The sequence below is a fragment of the Bombina bombina genome, chromosome 4, assembly GCF_027579735.1.
Source record: "Bombina bombina isolate aBomBom1 chromosome 4, aBomBom1.pri, whole genome shotgun sequence".
Classification (NCBI taxonomy): domain Eukaryota; kingdom Metazoa; phylum Chordata; class Amphibia; order Anura; family Bombinatoridae; genus Bombina; species Bombina bombina.
In genome coordinates this window covers 1,092,515,426-1,092,527,928 of record NC_069502.1, presented here as the reverse complement: position 1 = coordinate 1,092,527,928, position 12,503 = coordinate 1,092,515,426, and the positions used below count along the sequence as shown (strand labels likewise).

The following is a 12,503-nucleotide window of genomic DNA, read 5'->3' as shown; positions in this document are numbered from 1 at the left end:
GTATAAGAATATACACATGTATACTTATAAATAATAATATGTCTGTGTACACCAAATAATTAATTTTGTTTATGGGACCCAAAAGGGAAAATGTATGTAAACCAACCCCCTCTCTCACTCATCAAATAAATTACTTGCAGAACAAAGAAATATTTTCAAAGTAATCTTAGAGGAGACATTTGGTCTATTTAAACAGTCATTTCAAAGAAAATGACAAAATTTTAAACTGTTGAGATAGGATAGGACCATTGAGTCATTTTAAAGAAGGACACATTGTCTCAAAAGATAATATTAGCTATATGCTCAGTATATGACTTCAGATAGGAGACACTTTTTTCTGATTAACATAGCTTTTGAAGCTCACAACCAAATTAGCAAACAAGGACCTATGGTCAAACACATCCTGAAATGTATGGAGACGATATTCTGAGCATAAATCAAATAAACAAGTGAAATTCTGACTACATAGTGATTAGCATAGACTTGTTAATTAGTTCCTGCCTGTGTATTGAGGCAGTAAAAATTTGACCAGCTAAAAACACATGTTCTAAATTATACTCTTAAACCCATTGTTAAACACTGCATAGAAATGGATGTGTGTATGTATATATATATATATATATATATATATATATATATATATATATATTTTGGAAGCATAGAATGTTTTAGGATTTAAAATGAGCATTCTAACAATTATCTCTTTCATTCCAGGCATCTAAGAAGTACATATCTAATTGATATTTTAAATGATATCCTGTGTATTTTATCCTCTCAAAGAGAGATATACAGATATGAAATATTAATCTGTATGGAATAATATCCTCTGTATCTCTTTATTTTGCAGACATATAATAACAAGATGTCCTATGAATATGGACCATAGACAAGATACATGCATTCAGGATTTATTAGAAATATGGAATATAAAACATGCTGTATTTGTATGAATATATATATATCAGGATTTTAAATGCTATTAATTTTGGAATAGTTAGCAATATAAATTACTTTAATGTAATATGATATTAAAAAGAATTTGATGCTTCATATTAAAATAATCAAGAAATTGACATGATGCTACCCTGTCTGGAATTTAGGTTGTAAGTGATTGATGCAAAAAGTTATGGTCTGATAAATGATCACTTTATAAAAAATGTATTAAATTGTTAAAAATGTTAGAAATGGTTAAATGAATCTGTTTGTCTGCTGCCCCCGATGGCCAAAATCTGGTATTACAGCCAAAAAACTTGACTGTTAAAAGATACTTCCCAGATGAACCAATCCATGCTCAGTTTCAAAGGGCCAATCTGAGACAAGCTTCCGTTGGGCGTTTCCAATCTCACCAATGATGGTACTGATAAAAAAAAAGGGGAGGGGTGAGATCAGATGATTTAACCCCAAGCATAGAGAGAGAAAGGAGGCTGCTGGCTAACTCTTGCTAACTTTGGCTGGTAAACTGTTTTGCTAAAACCCTGGACGAATAACTGCTGCAGTTATTATAAGCAAAATAGCTACTTTTATTCTCCATATGCGACAATACTCCAATTTTTGGTATTCTGAGGTGAGATTGAACCTGTTGAGAAATATTGGATATCGATTTGTTTTATCTGGGTAAAGTATACAAAGGTCATTGGTAAGATCATAGTCAAATTGTAAGTATTAGATTTAAGAGAGCAGTTTGTATTTTAGCTTATATTCATAGCCTGTATATTTTAAACTAATCCTAAATTTTAAGTTGTTTATCTTTGCAAAACATATATATATATATATATATATATATATATATATATATATATATATATATATCTTAGAATTGGTTTTAATTATAAGTAACTAAGAATTTGTTCCAGTTTAAATAAATGGACATTTAAAGTAACTGTTCACATATAGAATATATATATATATATATCTTAGAATTGGTTTTAATTATAAGTAACTAAGAATTTGTTGCAGTTTAAATAAATGGACATTTATAGTAACTGTTCACATATAGAATATATATATATATATATATATATATATATATATATATATATATATATATATATATATAATCTCTGGTATTTCAATTAGAGTGTATATTGTCCTATAGTTTAACTAAGCACTGTTAAAATTGTACCAGTCTGGATGTTAGCAGCTAAATATCTTGGAATCTCATTGTGTTAATTGAATGAAATTCTATTGTGAATAAGGCTAGTTAAAAAGTTACAATTTGGGTTGCTTTGTAAAGAGTATAGCATATTTTAATAATTCATATACGTGTTTAGTATTGGTTCATATTCTTGTTCCTACAAATATATTTCAATGTGTTTATAGATATCAACTAATAAAAAGAATTCAGGAATTTATATTAATTTTATGGTTTCTAGTATATGCATATTGAGTGAGGGTTTATTTTTAAAGGATAATTATTAAATATATTGTGTTATAACCCAGCCATATACTGACAAGACCCACAGGGAGATAATGCAATATCCAGAATAACCCGGATAACGAGAACACCTCGCAAGTCCCGGCCCAAGGAAGAGACCACCCCTTACCGAAGTCCAACACTACAAAGGAGCTAAGGCATCTCGAACCAAGACACTAGAGCCCATAGGCGTTCGAAACGCCACAAGGGGATACCTAGAGAACAAAGCCACTAAAGCAAGTCTAGTCTCCACATCACCTCCAATATGAGTCAGAGGATCAAATGGAAAAAAAGGATGCAGATCATCCCCAGATCCGGGGAAGAACCCTAAGAAGAGCCCAAAGGAGACCCCAATGTAGTCAAAAAGCAACAACCATCTCCCGAAGGGAAAACCAGGCCCCCAAAAGGACCATGGAAAGAAAAAGTCCAAAAGGACCAATTCCCAAAGCCTCAGAAAGGCCAAACCCGCCCAAAACAGCAGAAAGGAGGCGCTAAGCCCCCAATCCTCCCACGTGAGGAAGAACACTCTAGGTCCCGAGAGTATTGGAATCAAAAGAGAATGACGCAGCAGAACTCCACTGCCTAGTCAACCCGCTTGAATGCCAAAGAAGGCCTAAAACATCCTTCCTGCCTCGCATACTCTTTAGAATGCTTAGCTGAAACTTGTAAAATAAAAACAAGAAAACACAAATAATAAAGTGAGCACTCGGTGCCTCAACCGGCCCAGCCAGGCAGAACAGGCGCCACATGTCTAAACAAGCCACGAGACAGAAAAACTGAACCCGAGCAGGACTAGCCTGCAGACAGGGCCATAACTGTCAAGCTGCCTGAATCCTCCCTCAAAGAGGAAGAGAATAACAGACAAACATAGGACTAACATGTCCCGTATCAAACTTCCGCAGAAGCAAACAGCGAGGATCGATCCCAGAGAAAGTTCCCAAAGCAACATATAAAAAATAAATTAAAAAAAGACATCCTAACCGGATAAAAGAAAATATAAGGCAACCCGTAGGTTAACGCCTAAGAAGAACAGGCATACCCGTAGGACCAGCCAAACAGAAACCTGATCTTCCAACAAACTGGGAAGGATCGCAATAAACCAACAATCAGGAGATTATATCATTCCCTCATGTCTAATAAGGTGAGCCATTGTAGGTAGAACACTGCGGATTCCTATATCCATTAAGGATAGGGTCCTCTAATAACTATAAAACAAGTAAACACCGAAGGTGCGCAATTCTGTAACGAAAGGCACAACACTCAGGGACAGCTTAAACCCGCAGGAAACTGCATGGGCCCACCCAAGGCTGGGAGACCCTGGACAATAGGGCACAAACACAAATAAACGTCTGGACTTTGCAGAGGCATAATCGCCAAAAATATGTGAAAGCGAAAACGTGCTGCAACATCCGGGGGGGGGGGGGGGGGGGGGGGGGAGCCGCCCTGCAAGGAGGGATAAACAAAATCTGGGTTATCCGCATGTGTAGTAGTAGGGAGCAGGAGATAACTCGCCTCGTGGAGGACAGAACCCCCAGAGGCGGATGGCTCAGCGGCCCTTGATTCCCCGAGCAACAAGGCGCTCTAATACGGCATACAGAACATAACTGATTGACATGTGTCAACGGGGCCAATTCGCATACTTCACAAGTCGAAGAATCTGAATCTGAAATGTGAACAGTCTCAGCATCAGAATCCTCCATAACTGGATAGAGAATATAATAATATGGACTATAAGAAAACAAAGTTTAAACGGCACCTAACACCCAAAATGGCTGGGGAACTCACCACCTCCTTTAACCCTTTGAGTGCTAAGGTTTTCTTAAAGGGGCTTTTATTTAATATTTAAAAAAAAAAAAAAATTACTTTTTTTTTATTTTTATTTATTTCAGATCCCCAAGACTTACACCGTTGGAAAGGTTAGGCGATTACCTTTCCAACGGTGGGTCTTGGGGGTCTGTAGCTGCTTAGATGCCTGAGATACAGGCTTCTAAGCAGCATGCCCCCTGCTCCTATATTTAACATTGTTAATGTTAAATAAAGTTGCACGGTGACGTCATCACGTTTATTGCGCGTGACGTCACCACGCAAAACGGAAGCCCCGGCGATGCCTTTCATTATTTAGCACCGATCGCCGGGGTAGGAGCAGGTGGGAGCCCCCAGATCTCCCTCAAGTTGGGAGAGTGCTAGTGACGGCTCTGAGCATTAGCACCAGAGTGGGAAACTCTGTGACGGCTCAGAGCCGTCATTAGCACTCAAGGGGATAAACCAAACACTGGCAGACCAGAATCATTCCGACGCCACAAGGTCAGGAATGCGGAAATGGAAGACCAGATCGTAAACGTGCCCAGTCACAAGGTAAACCGTACAGTCCAACAAAAGCGCGCCCAACCAAAAGGTTGCGTCACTCCCAAAGGCCTTTATGTTCCAAGCCAGGACCCCAGTTAACACTACACATAAGTAGATTGAAACACATAACAAACATGATTAAAAAAAAAACCCTGTTCAATAATCCACCTCAGGAGATATTAACTCTCGATTCCAAGACACCAAAGGAGTCTCACTGAGACTGAGACCGAGTCAGTCTCTCAGTCTCTCTCAGTCTCTCTCTCTCTCAGTCTCTCTCTATATATATATATATATATATATATATATATATATATATATATATATATATATATATATATATATATATATATAGATCTCTGATGAAGTGCATGTGAGCATGCGGGAAACGCGTCAGATCTAATCCTTGCACACTGTGATTGTGTCTTTCACTTACCTGCTCTAATAAACCAACATTGGCAACAGTCTTGGAGTTCCTCGTTTTCTTCCTATATTTTATATATATATATATATATATATATATATATATATATATATATATATATATATATATATATATATATAATTTTTTTAAGTCCTGCAAGAAAGCACCTTACTGGAAACAAATAAATTACAGTACATTCAGATGAAGTAAAATGAAACAATCTTACCGGGATCTACGCCGTGGAACAGGAACACGGCGCTTCAAATGTGACGGATAGTAGCAACGCCTCCACCATGGACTTGAGAAAAGAAAGTAGGCAGCGAAGCGAAGTTCGACAACGCAATTGCTTGTGGAGCTGTTAACATGAGTCGGGATGGTTTTGCAGAAAGACTCTCCCTGCATCTCCGGACTCTAACGTTCATCCAGGCCCTCACTGAGAGACTGATAGGATTACTTAAAACTCCCGTCCCATGCCGAAGAGTACTACCCTCCATAAGAGACAAACAAACTTCTGACACTTCTCTGCCAACCTCCTGGGACGAAAGGCAAAGAATGACTGGGGGATGAGGGAAGTGGGAGGACTATTTAAGCCTTTGGCTGGGGTGTCTTTGCCTCCTCCTGGTGGCCAGGTTCTTATTTCCCAAAAGTAATGAATGCAGCTGTGGACTCTTTCCATTTATGAAGAAAAAAAAAATTACATTTTTTTTAAAATTATTTTTATATCCATTTCTGTAGCGTAGTGTCCCCCCACCCGTTATCTTTTTGTTAGGAGACCCTGACACCCCAGATCCCCTTTTATGCAATATAGCTGCCCCATCCCTCCCTGTCCCTTTATTTTTATTTTTTCCATAGGTAGGGTCCTCCCACTCCCTCCCTCTCCCTCCCACCTCCCCTGCTGGACCGCCCACCTGCCTCCACCTCCCGCCGGCACCAGCAACGATCATTACATACGGTGACAGACACAGTGTCACCATCTGTAACGATCAGGCATCTGCCCTCATATGAAGCCGGAGCACCGAACGCGCTCCGGCTCCATATAAGGCAGATGCCTGAAGCTTCAGCAGCCCCAGATTTCGGCTGTAACTTACCAGCCAAAAGTGCGCTAGCATCCTGAAGCGCTGTGCAGTACGATAGCCAAAGTACCGCACAACGTATATATACACCTCGTATTGGGTGAAGAGGTTAAACAACTTTCCAAGTTACTTCAATTAGCTAATTTTCTGTTCTCTTGGTATCCTTTGTTGAAAAGCTTATCTTGGTAGGCTCAGGAGCAGCAATGCACATCATTAGTTTACCTGATCTGTCCAGCTAGCTCCCAGTAGTGCATTGCTGTTCCTTCAACAAATGATACCAAGATAATTAAGTACATTTGATAATAGAAGTAAATTGGAAAGTTTTTAAATGTGTATGTTCTACCTGGATCATGAAAAAATTGGGCTCCACGTCCCTTTAAGAAGCTTTTTAATAATGTGTCAAAGGACTGCAAATTTTAGCTTAAAACATGAATTTTGTATATAAATCTTTTGCAATGCACTGCTTATTTGCTTAGATATAAAATACACTATGCAAAAAAACTTTATCAAAACTGCTTGGAATTGGAACAGTTTTGATTTCGGGATATTTGCACCTGTAAAATGCTACAACTTGGGGTGGGGGTGGCAGAAAGTGTAAAGAAGAATAGATTATGTTATGTAGGCAATATTTACAAGTCATAACATATCTTATACATATAACCTTAAGGTAGTTTTATATCATTTGCAATACTTTTGTATACACAGTACCATCATAAAGATAGTACAATACTGTAATCAGAAATGCAATATTTGTTTTAAATAAAAATTATCATTTTAAATCATTTTATTTAAAAAAAAATATTGATAAAAAAAAAGTCCAGATTTTAGAGTTCTGGATTTGGGTATTTGTACCGGTTATAAAAATGTCTTTAGTATGGCTAAGCATATGACATAACAGATAAGAAAAGAACTACCAGTGTCGGTGTCCATTGGCATGAGGCCTTCTGGTGATGAACTGTGGACAACCGGAGACACAATAGCCGATATTCTGTATGACATAGAGATAAGCTCTGATAACGTTTCTCTCCATTCTGACACCATTGAGACATCCCTAGACAAAAGAATAAACATGTTAAGACTAAAAATTGTATACTGCAACTCTATTTTTAAAAGCATATTACAGTATTTTTTATTTTATTTTTATTTGATTGCATTTATACAAGGTCTATTTAAAAAAACAAAACAAAAAAAAACAACAACAAAAAAACATACTTGTGGTGGTGTTACCGTCCCCTAATACAGATGTAGGAGTTGTCCCTATGAACCAGTATGATCGGGCTGCACAATTCTGCATGTCCAGCAACTTTTTTTAATTTAATTTTTTTTTTTTAACTTAAAGGGACAGCTTACTTCCATTCCCCAGCTTTGAATAGCCAACAAAGTTATATTAATATACTTTATAACCTCTAAGTTTGCCTGTTTCTAAGCACCTGCAGGCTGCCTCTTATCTCAGTGCTTTTTATATCTTGCACAACAGTCAGGCAGTGTGCCTTATAGATAATATTGTGCTCACTCTGGTGGAGAAGCGTAATAGTTATTCAAGAACCAGCACTAATTGGCTAAAATGCAAGATTGTAAAAAGCACTTAGATAAGGAGCAGTCTGCAGCGGCTTATATACAGGATATCATTGAGGTAAAAAGTATATTATATTAATATAACTATGTTTGCTATGCAAAATTAGGGAATGGGTAATAAAAGGATTATCTATCTTTTTAAACGGTAACAATTTTTCTAATAGGCTGTCCCTTTAAACTTTTATGTATAACATTGTCTTTCATTCATATGATTAACCATGTGTGCTTTTCATTTCCTTCTAAGCATAATTAACTGTATTTAAGAATATCCCTACTTTAGGGCAGGCGGATAAGACACAAATTTCATACATGTTCAGTCGCTGTTGTAATTAAATATGTGCATTGTACACTCACTGAATTACAGCTGCTGTGTATGTTAAAGGGACATTAAACCCAAAAATGTTCTTTCATGATTCAGACAGAGAATACAATTTTAAACAAAATTTTAATTTACTTGCTGATATCCTTTGTTAAAGAAATAGCAATGCACATGAGTGAGCCAATCACATAAGGCAAATATGTGCAGCCACCAATTAGAAGCTACTGAGCCTATCTAGATATGCTTTTCAGGAAGGCATATCAAGAGAATGAAGCAAATTAGATAACAGAAGTAAATTAGAAAGTTGTTTTAAATGGTATTCTCTATCTGAATCATTAAAGAAAAAAATTGGGTTTAATGTCCCTTTAAGTAAGATAAAGGAGTCCTAAACTTACATGCATCAATTTAGCAAATATGATAGTTAAGTGTTCATTGTACAGTAAATATATTTTCAAATAAATGCTAATAAATACTGAGATAGCCTTAAAGGGATACTAAACCCACATTTTTCTTTCATGATTCAGATAGAGCATGCAATTTTAAGCAACTTTCTAATCTATTCCAATTATCAATTTTTCTTCATGGTCATGTTATCTTTATTTGAAAAAGGCAGGAATGTAAGTTTAAGAGCCAGCCCATTTTTGTTTCAGCACGTGGGTAGCGCTTGCTGATTGGTGGCTAAATGTAGCAAACCAATCAGCAAGGGCTACCCAGGTGCTGAACAAAAAATAGGCCGGCTCCTAACCTTATATTTCTGTTTTTTCAAATAAAGATAGTAAGAGAACAAAGAAAAATTGATAATAGGAGTAATTTAGAAAGTTGCTTAAAATTGCATGCTCTATCTGAATTAGGGCTGCAACTAATGATTATTTTCATAATCGATTAATCGGCCGATTATTTTTTTTTATCGACTAATCGGATAAAAAATAAATAAATACATTTTTCATATATTTAAAATAAAATCCACATACTGAGTGTTATAAATATCAACTTCCGACAAACTTTACATTAACACAACTGTTGGTCCAATTTTTTAAGCAGCAAAACAAATTTTTATAAATAAGCAAAAAAAAAAAACACAAACTGAAAAGAGGAAGAAGTAGAAAGAGGTAGAGTATCACTGTTTATAACATTCTGTTATTCACTCTTTCAGAAACTTTGCATTGAAATGCAAAAATGTCAACATGTCCACATGCTCCTGGCTAAGACTGGCTCTCTTTTTTGCAAGCTATTTTGCCTGCAGCAGAGAAGAGGCACTCAGATGGTGTTGAGGTGCCTGAGATGCATAAATATGGTTTTGCCAATTTCACCAAGGTGTGCTATTTATCTTTGTTAGTTTTCCACCAATGCAAGGGGCCCCTAGACTTCATTTTAACATAAAAAACATAATTTATGCTTACCTGATAAATTTATTTCTCTTGTAGTGTGTTCAGTCCACGGGTCATCCATTACTTATGGGATATATTCTCCTCCCCAACAGGAAGTTGCAAGAGGATCACCCAAGCAGAGCTGCTATATAGCTCCTCCCCTCACATGTCATATCCAGTCATTCGACCGAAACAAGACGAGAAAGGAAAAACTATAGGGTGCAGTGGTGACTGGAGTTTTAATTAAAATTTAGAACTGCCTCAAAAAAGACAGGGCGGGCCGTGGACTGAACAAACTACAAGAGAAATAAATTTATCAGGTAAGCATAAATTATGTTTTCTCTTGTTAAGTGTGTTCAGTCCACGGGTCATCCATTACTTATGGGATACCAATACCAAAGCTAAAGTACACGGATGATGGGAGGGACAAGGCAGGAACATTAAACAGATGGAACCACTGCCTGTAGAACCTTTCTCCCAAAACCAGCCTCCGAAGAAGCAAAAGTGTCAAATTTGTAAAATTTTGAAAAGGTATGAAGTGAAGACCAAGTTGCATCCTTGCAAATCTGTTCTGGTGGTGGAATGTCTAGATCCAAGACCTCACAAAAGGCCGGTAGGTCAGAAGATGTTCTGTATGTAGCTTGTTTTCCATTCCTGGTGGCAATAATGCTCACCGGGAATCCCCATTTGTATGGGACGCTATGTCTTTGGAGGACACTGGTGATGAACTTTAGATCCCTCCGTTTCTGGAGCGTTATTTGGCTCAGGTCCGAGAAGATTTGGAGTGGGATACCCGCATGGGTCACAGTCCTCAAGGCCCTCGCCTTTTGTGAAATAAGTTCCTTGTCTTTGTAGTTCATAAATTTGACAATAATGTCTCGTGGCGGCGCCTTAGGAGAAGGTTTTGGGCGAAGCGCCCTATGTGCTCTTTCCATGGTTACATCTGGGGAGCTTGGTGTTCCCTTTATAGTCCTAAATAATTCCTGAAGGTATCCTTCTATGGCGTTATTGCTTACTGTTTCAGGCACTCCTCTGATCCTCATGTTATTGCGCCTTCCTCTGTTGTCCAGATCCTCTATCTTGGACAACAGGAATTGTATATCCCCTTCATGGCTTTGTATGTGTTGTGAATTTACTTCCACCTGTTTCTGCAGTGTCTCATGTTTGGTTTGGAGAGTGTGCACTCTCTGGTTAACGCTGTTCAGATCTTTTTTCAAATCCCCAAACAATGATCTCATTTCTGTTAGTACTATATTAATGTCTGCTTTTGATGAAATTGTATTCAAGTCCTCCCTTGTAAGAGGTTCTTGTGGCAGTATGTCTGTGCTTCTCACTAGGTGCTGAGGGTGCTGAACTTGATGTTTCAATGTCTTCCTTTTCAGCAGGGATTGGTGGCATTTTTAAATAGCTTGTTAGACTGTTGTTCTTATTTCCCTTATCGGGCCTATTACTTTTTTTGGTAGACATACTGCTCAATGTCCAGTGTTTCAGACTGCAGTCACCCCTGAAGTGTATGGTAAGGGGCTGCTGCAGCTACTATTTTGTATATAGCTTATTTCAGATGTACACAGGTGACTGTGTTCCAGGGTTTTTAAGGTGGTCAGTGTCTCCCTGAAATATTACTACTTTAACTCTGTAGTGCTGATGTGTTAAGTTGCTCTCTGTACTCGTGCTGCAATCAAGTAGCTGAACTGTTCATTGTTAAGGCCTGATCTCCATTTTATTCTGCCTATGGCGCCATTAGAGAGTGCCTTATTTCCTTTCAAACTGCAGTGCTCATTATGACACCTTTTATATCAGGGAACACCAAATTGTGTTGTTGTGCAATTTTATATGGTTTTGCCTTTCAGTGAGTCCCCAATCACCCTGTGCTCGCTGTAGTCCCTGAGGGCCAATGATCTTGTGCGTGTCAGTGTTTATGGCGGCGCTGTCTGTTTTGAGGGCCTCAGATTAGTAGCGCTATGTTGTCGTAATTGCTTATATTAGGACGGCAGGCCCCAAACCCCCCAGGTACTGAACTGTTTGTGCGCCCCACTGTTTGTCCAATTTCTCACCAATGTTTGCGGTGCGGCAGTCGCGGCCTATTTATCTCTCCGCCAGCTTCTATTTGCCGGGTCTGTATCGCGGTCACCTCCACGCCAAGAAAGTGCCGCTGTTGTTACCTCCCAGGCCTTCGGTCAGTGGTGCTTGCTCTTTATTTATTTGTAAGTCCTTGTGGGGCCGGGGCAAACCTCTTGTCTCTCGATGTCAGTTACTTGCCTCCCAATGCTGTCAGTTCAGGGCCGGCGGGTGCCGCGGCATGTAAATTATTGCCGCTCCTCCGTTTCTTAAGTCTCCTGTGTGCTGTACACCTCCAAGCCACTTAGGAAAACTGTTTTATAGTTAAATATTGGGCATCCGTTATCCCTATTTTAGCTTAGTTTGGATGTGGGGCTTAAGAGCCAGGATTTAGGCAGCCATTTCCCAGCACGGCCAGGCTCCGCCCCAGCCTTGCAAATCTGTTCAACAGAGGCCTCATTCTTAAAGGCCCAGGTGGAAGCCACAGCTCTAGTGGAATGAGCTGTAATTCTTTCAGGAGGCTGCTGTCCAGCAGTCTCATAGGCTAAACGTATTATGCTACGAAGCCAAAAAGAGAGAGAGGTGGCCGAAGCCTTTTGACCTCTCCTCTGACCAGAATAAACGACAAACAGAGAAGAAGTTTGCCGAAAATCTTTAGTTGCCTGTAAGTAGAACTTCAGGGCACGGACTACGTCCAGATTATGCAAAAGACGTTCCTTCTTTGAAGAAGTATTAGGACATAATGAAGGAACAACAATCTCTTGATTGATATTCCTGTTAGAAACAACCTTAGGTAAAAACCCAGGTTTAGTACGCAGAACTACCTTGTCTGAATGAAAAATCAGATAAGGAGAATCGCAATGTAAGGCAGATAACTCAGAGACTCTTCGAGCCGAGGAAATAGCCATCAAAAACAGAACTTTCCAAGATA

General features: G+C 38.5%; 1 protein-coding gene across 2 annotated transcripts in view; it reads right to left on the bottom strand.

The window, feature by feature from the left end:
• THADA (THADA armadillo repeat containing) overlaps nt 1–12,503 on the bottom strand; it is a 1,857,831-nt gene that overhangs the window by 1,657,547 nt on the left and 187,781 nt on the right. For both annotated transcript variants that reach the window (XM_053712286.1, XM_053712287.1), the window contains exon 19: nt 7,168–7,304. In XM_053712286.1, the coding sequence (XP_053568261.1) occupies nt 7,168–7,304 (137 nt within the window). The remainder of the gene's footprint in view (nt 1–7,167; nt 7,305–12,503) is intronic.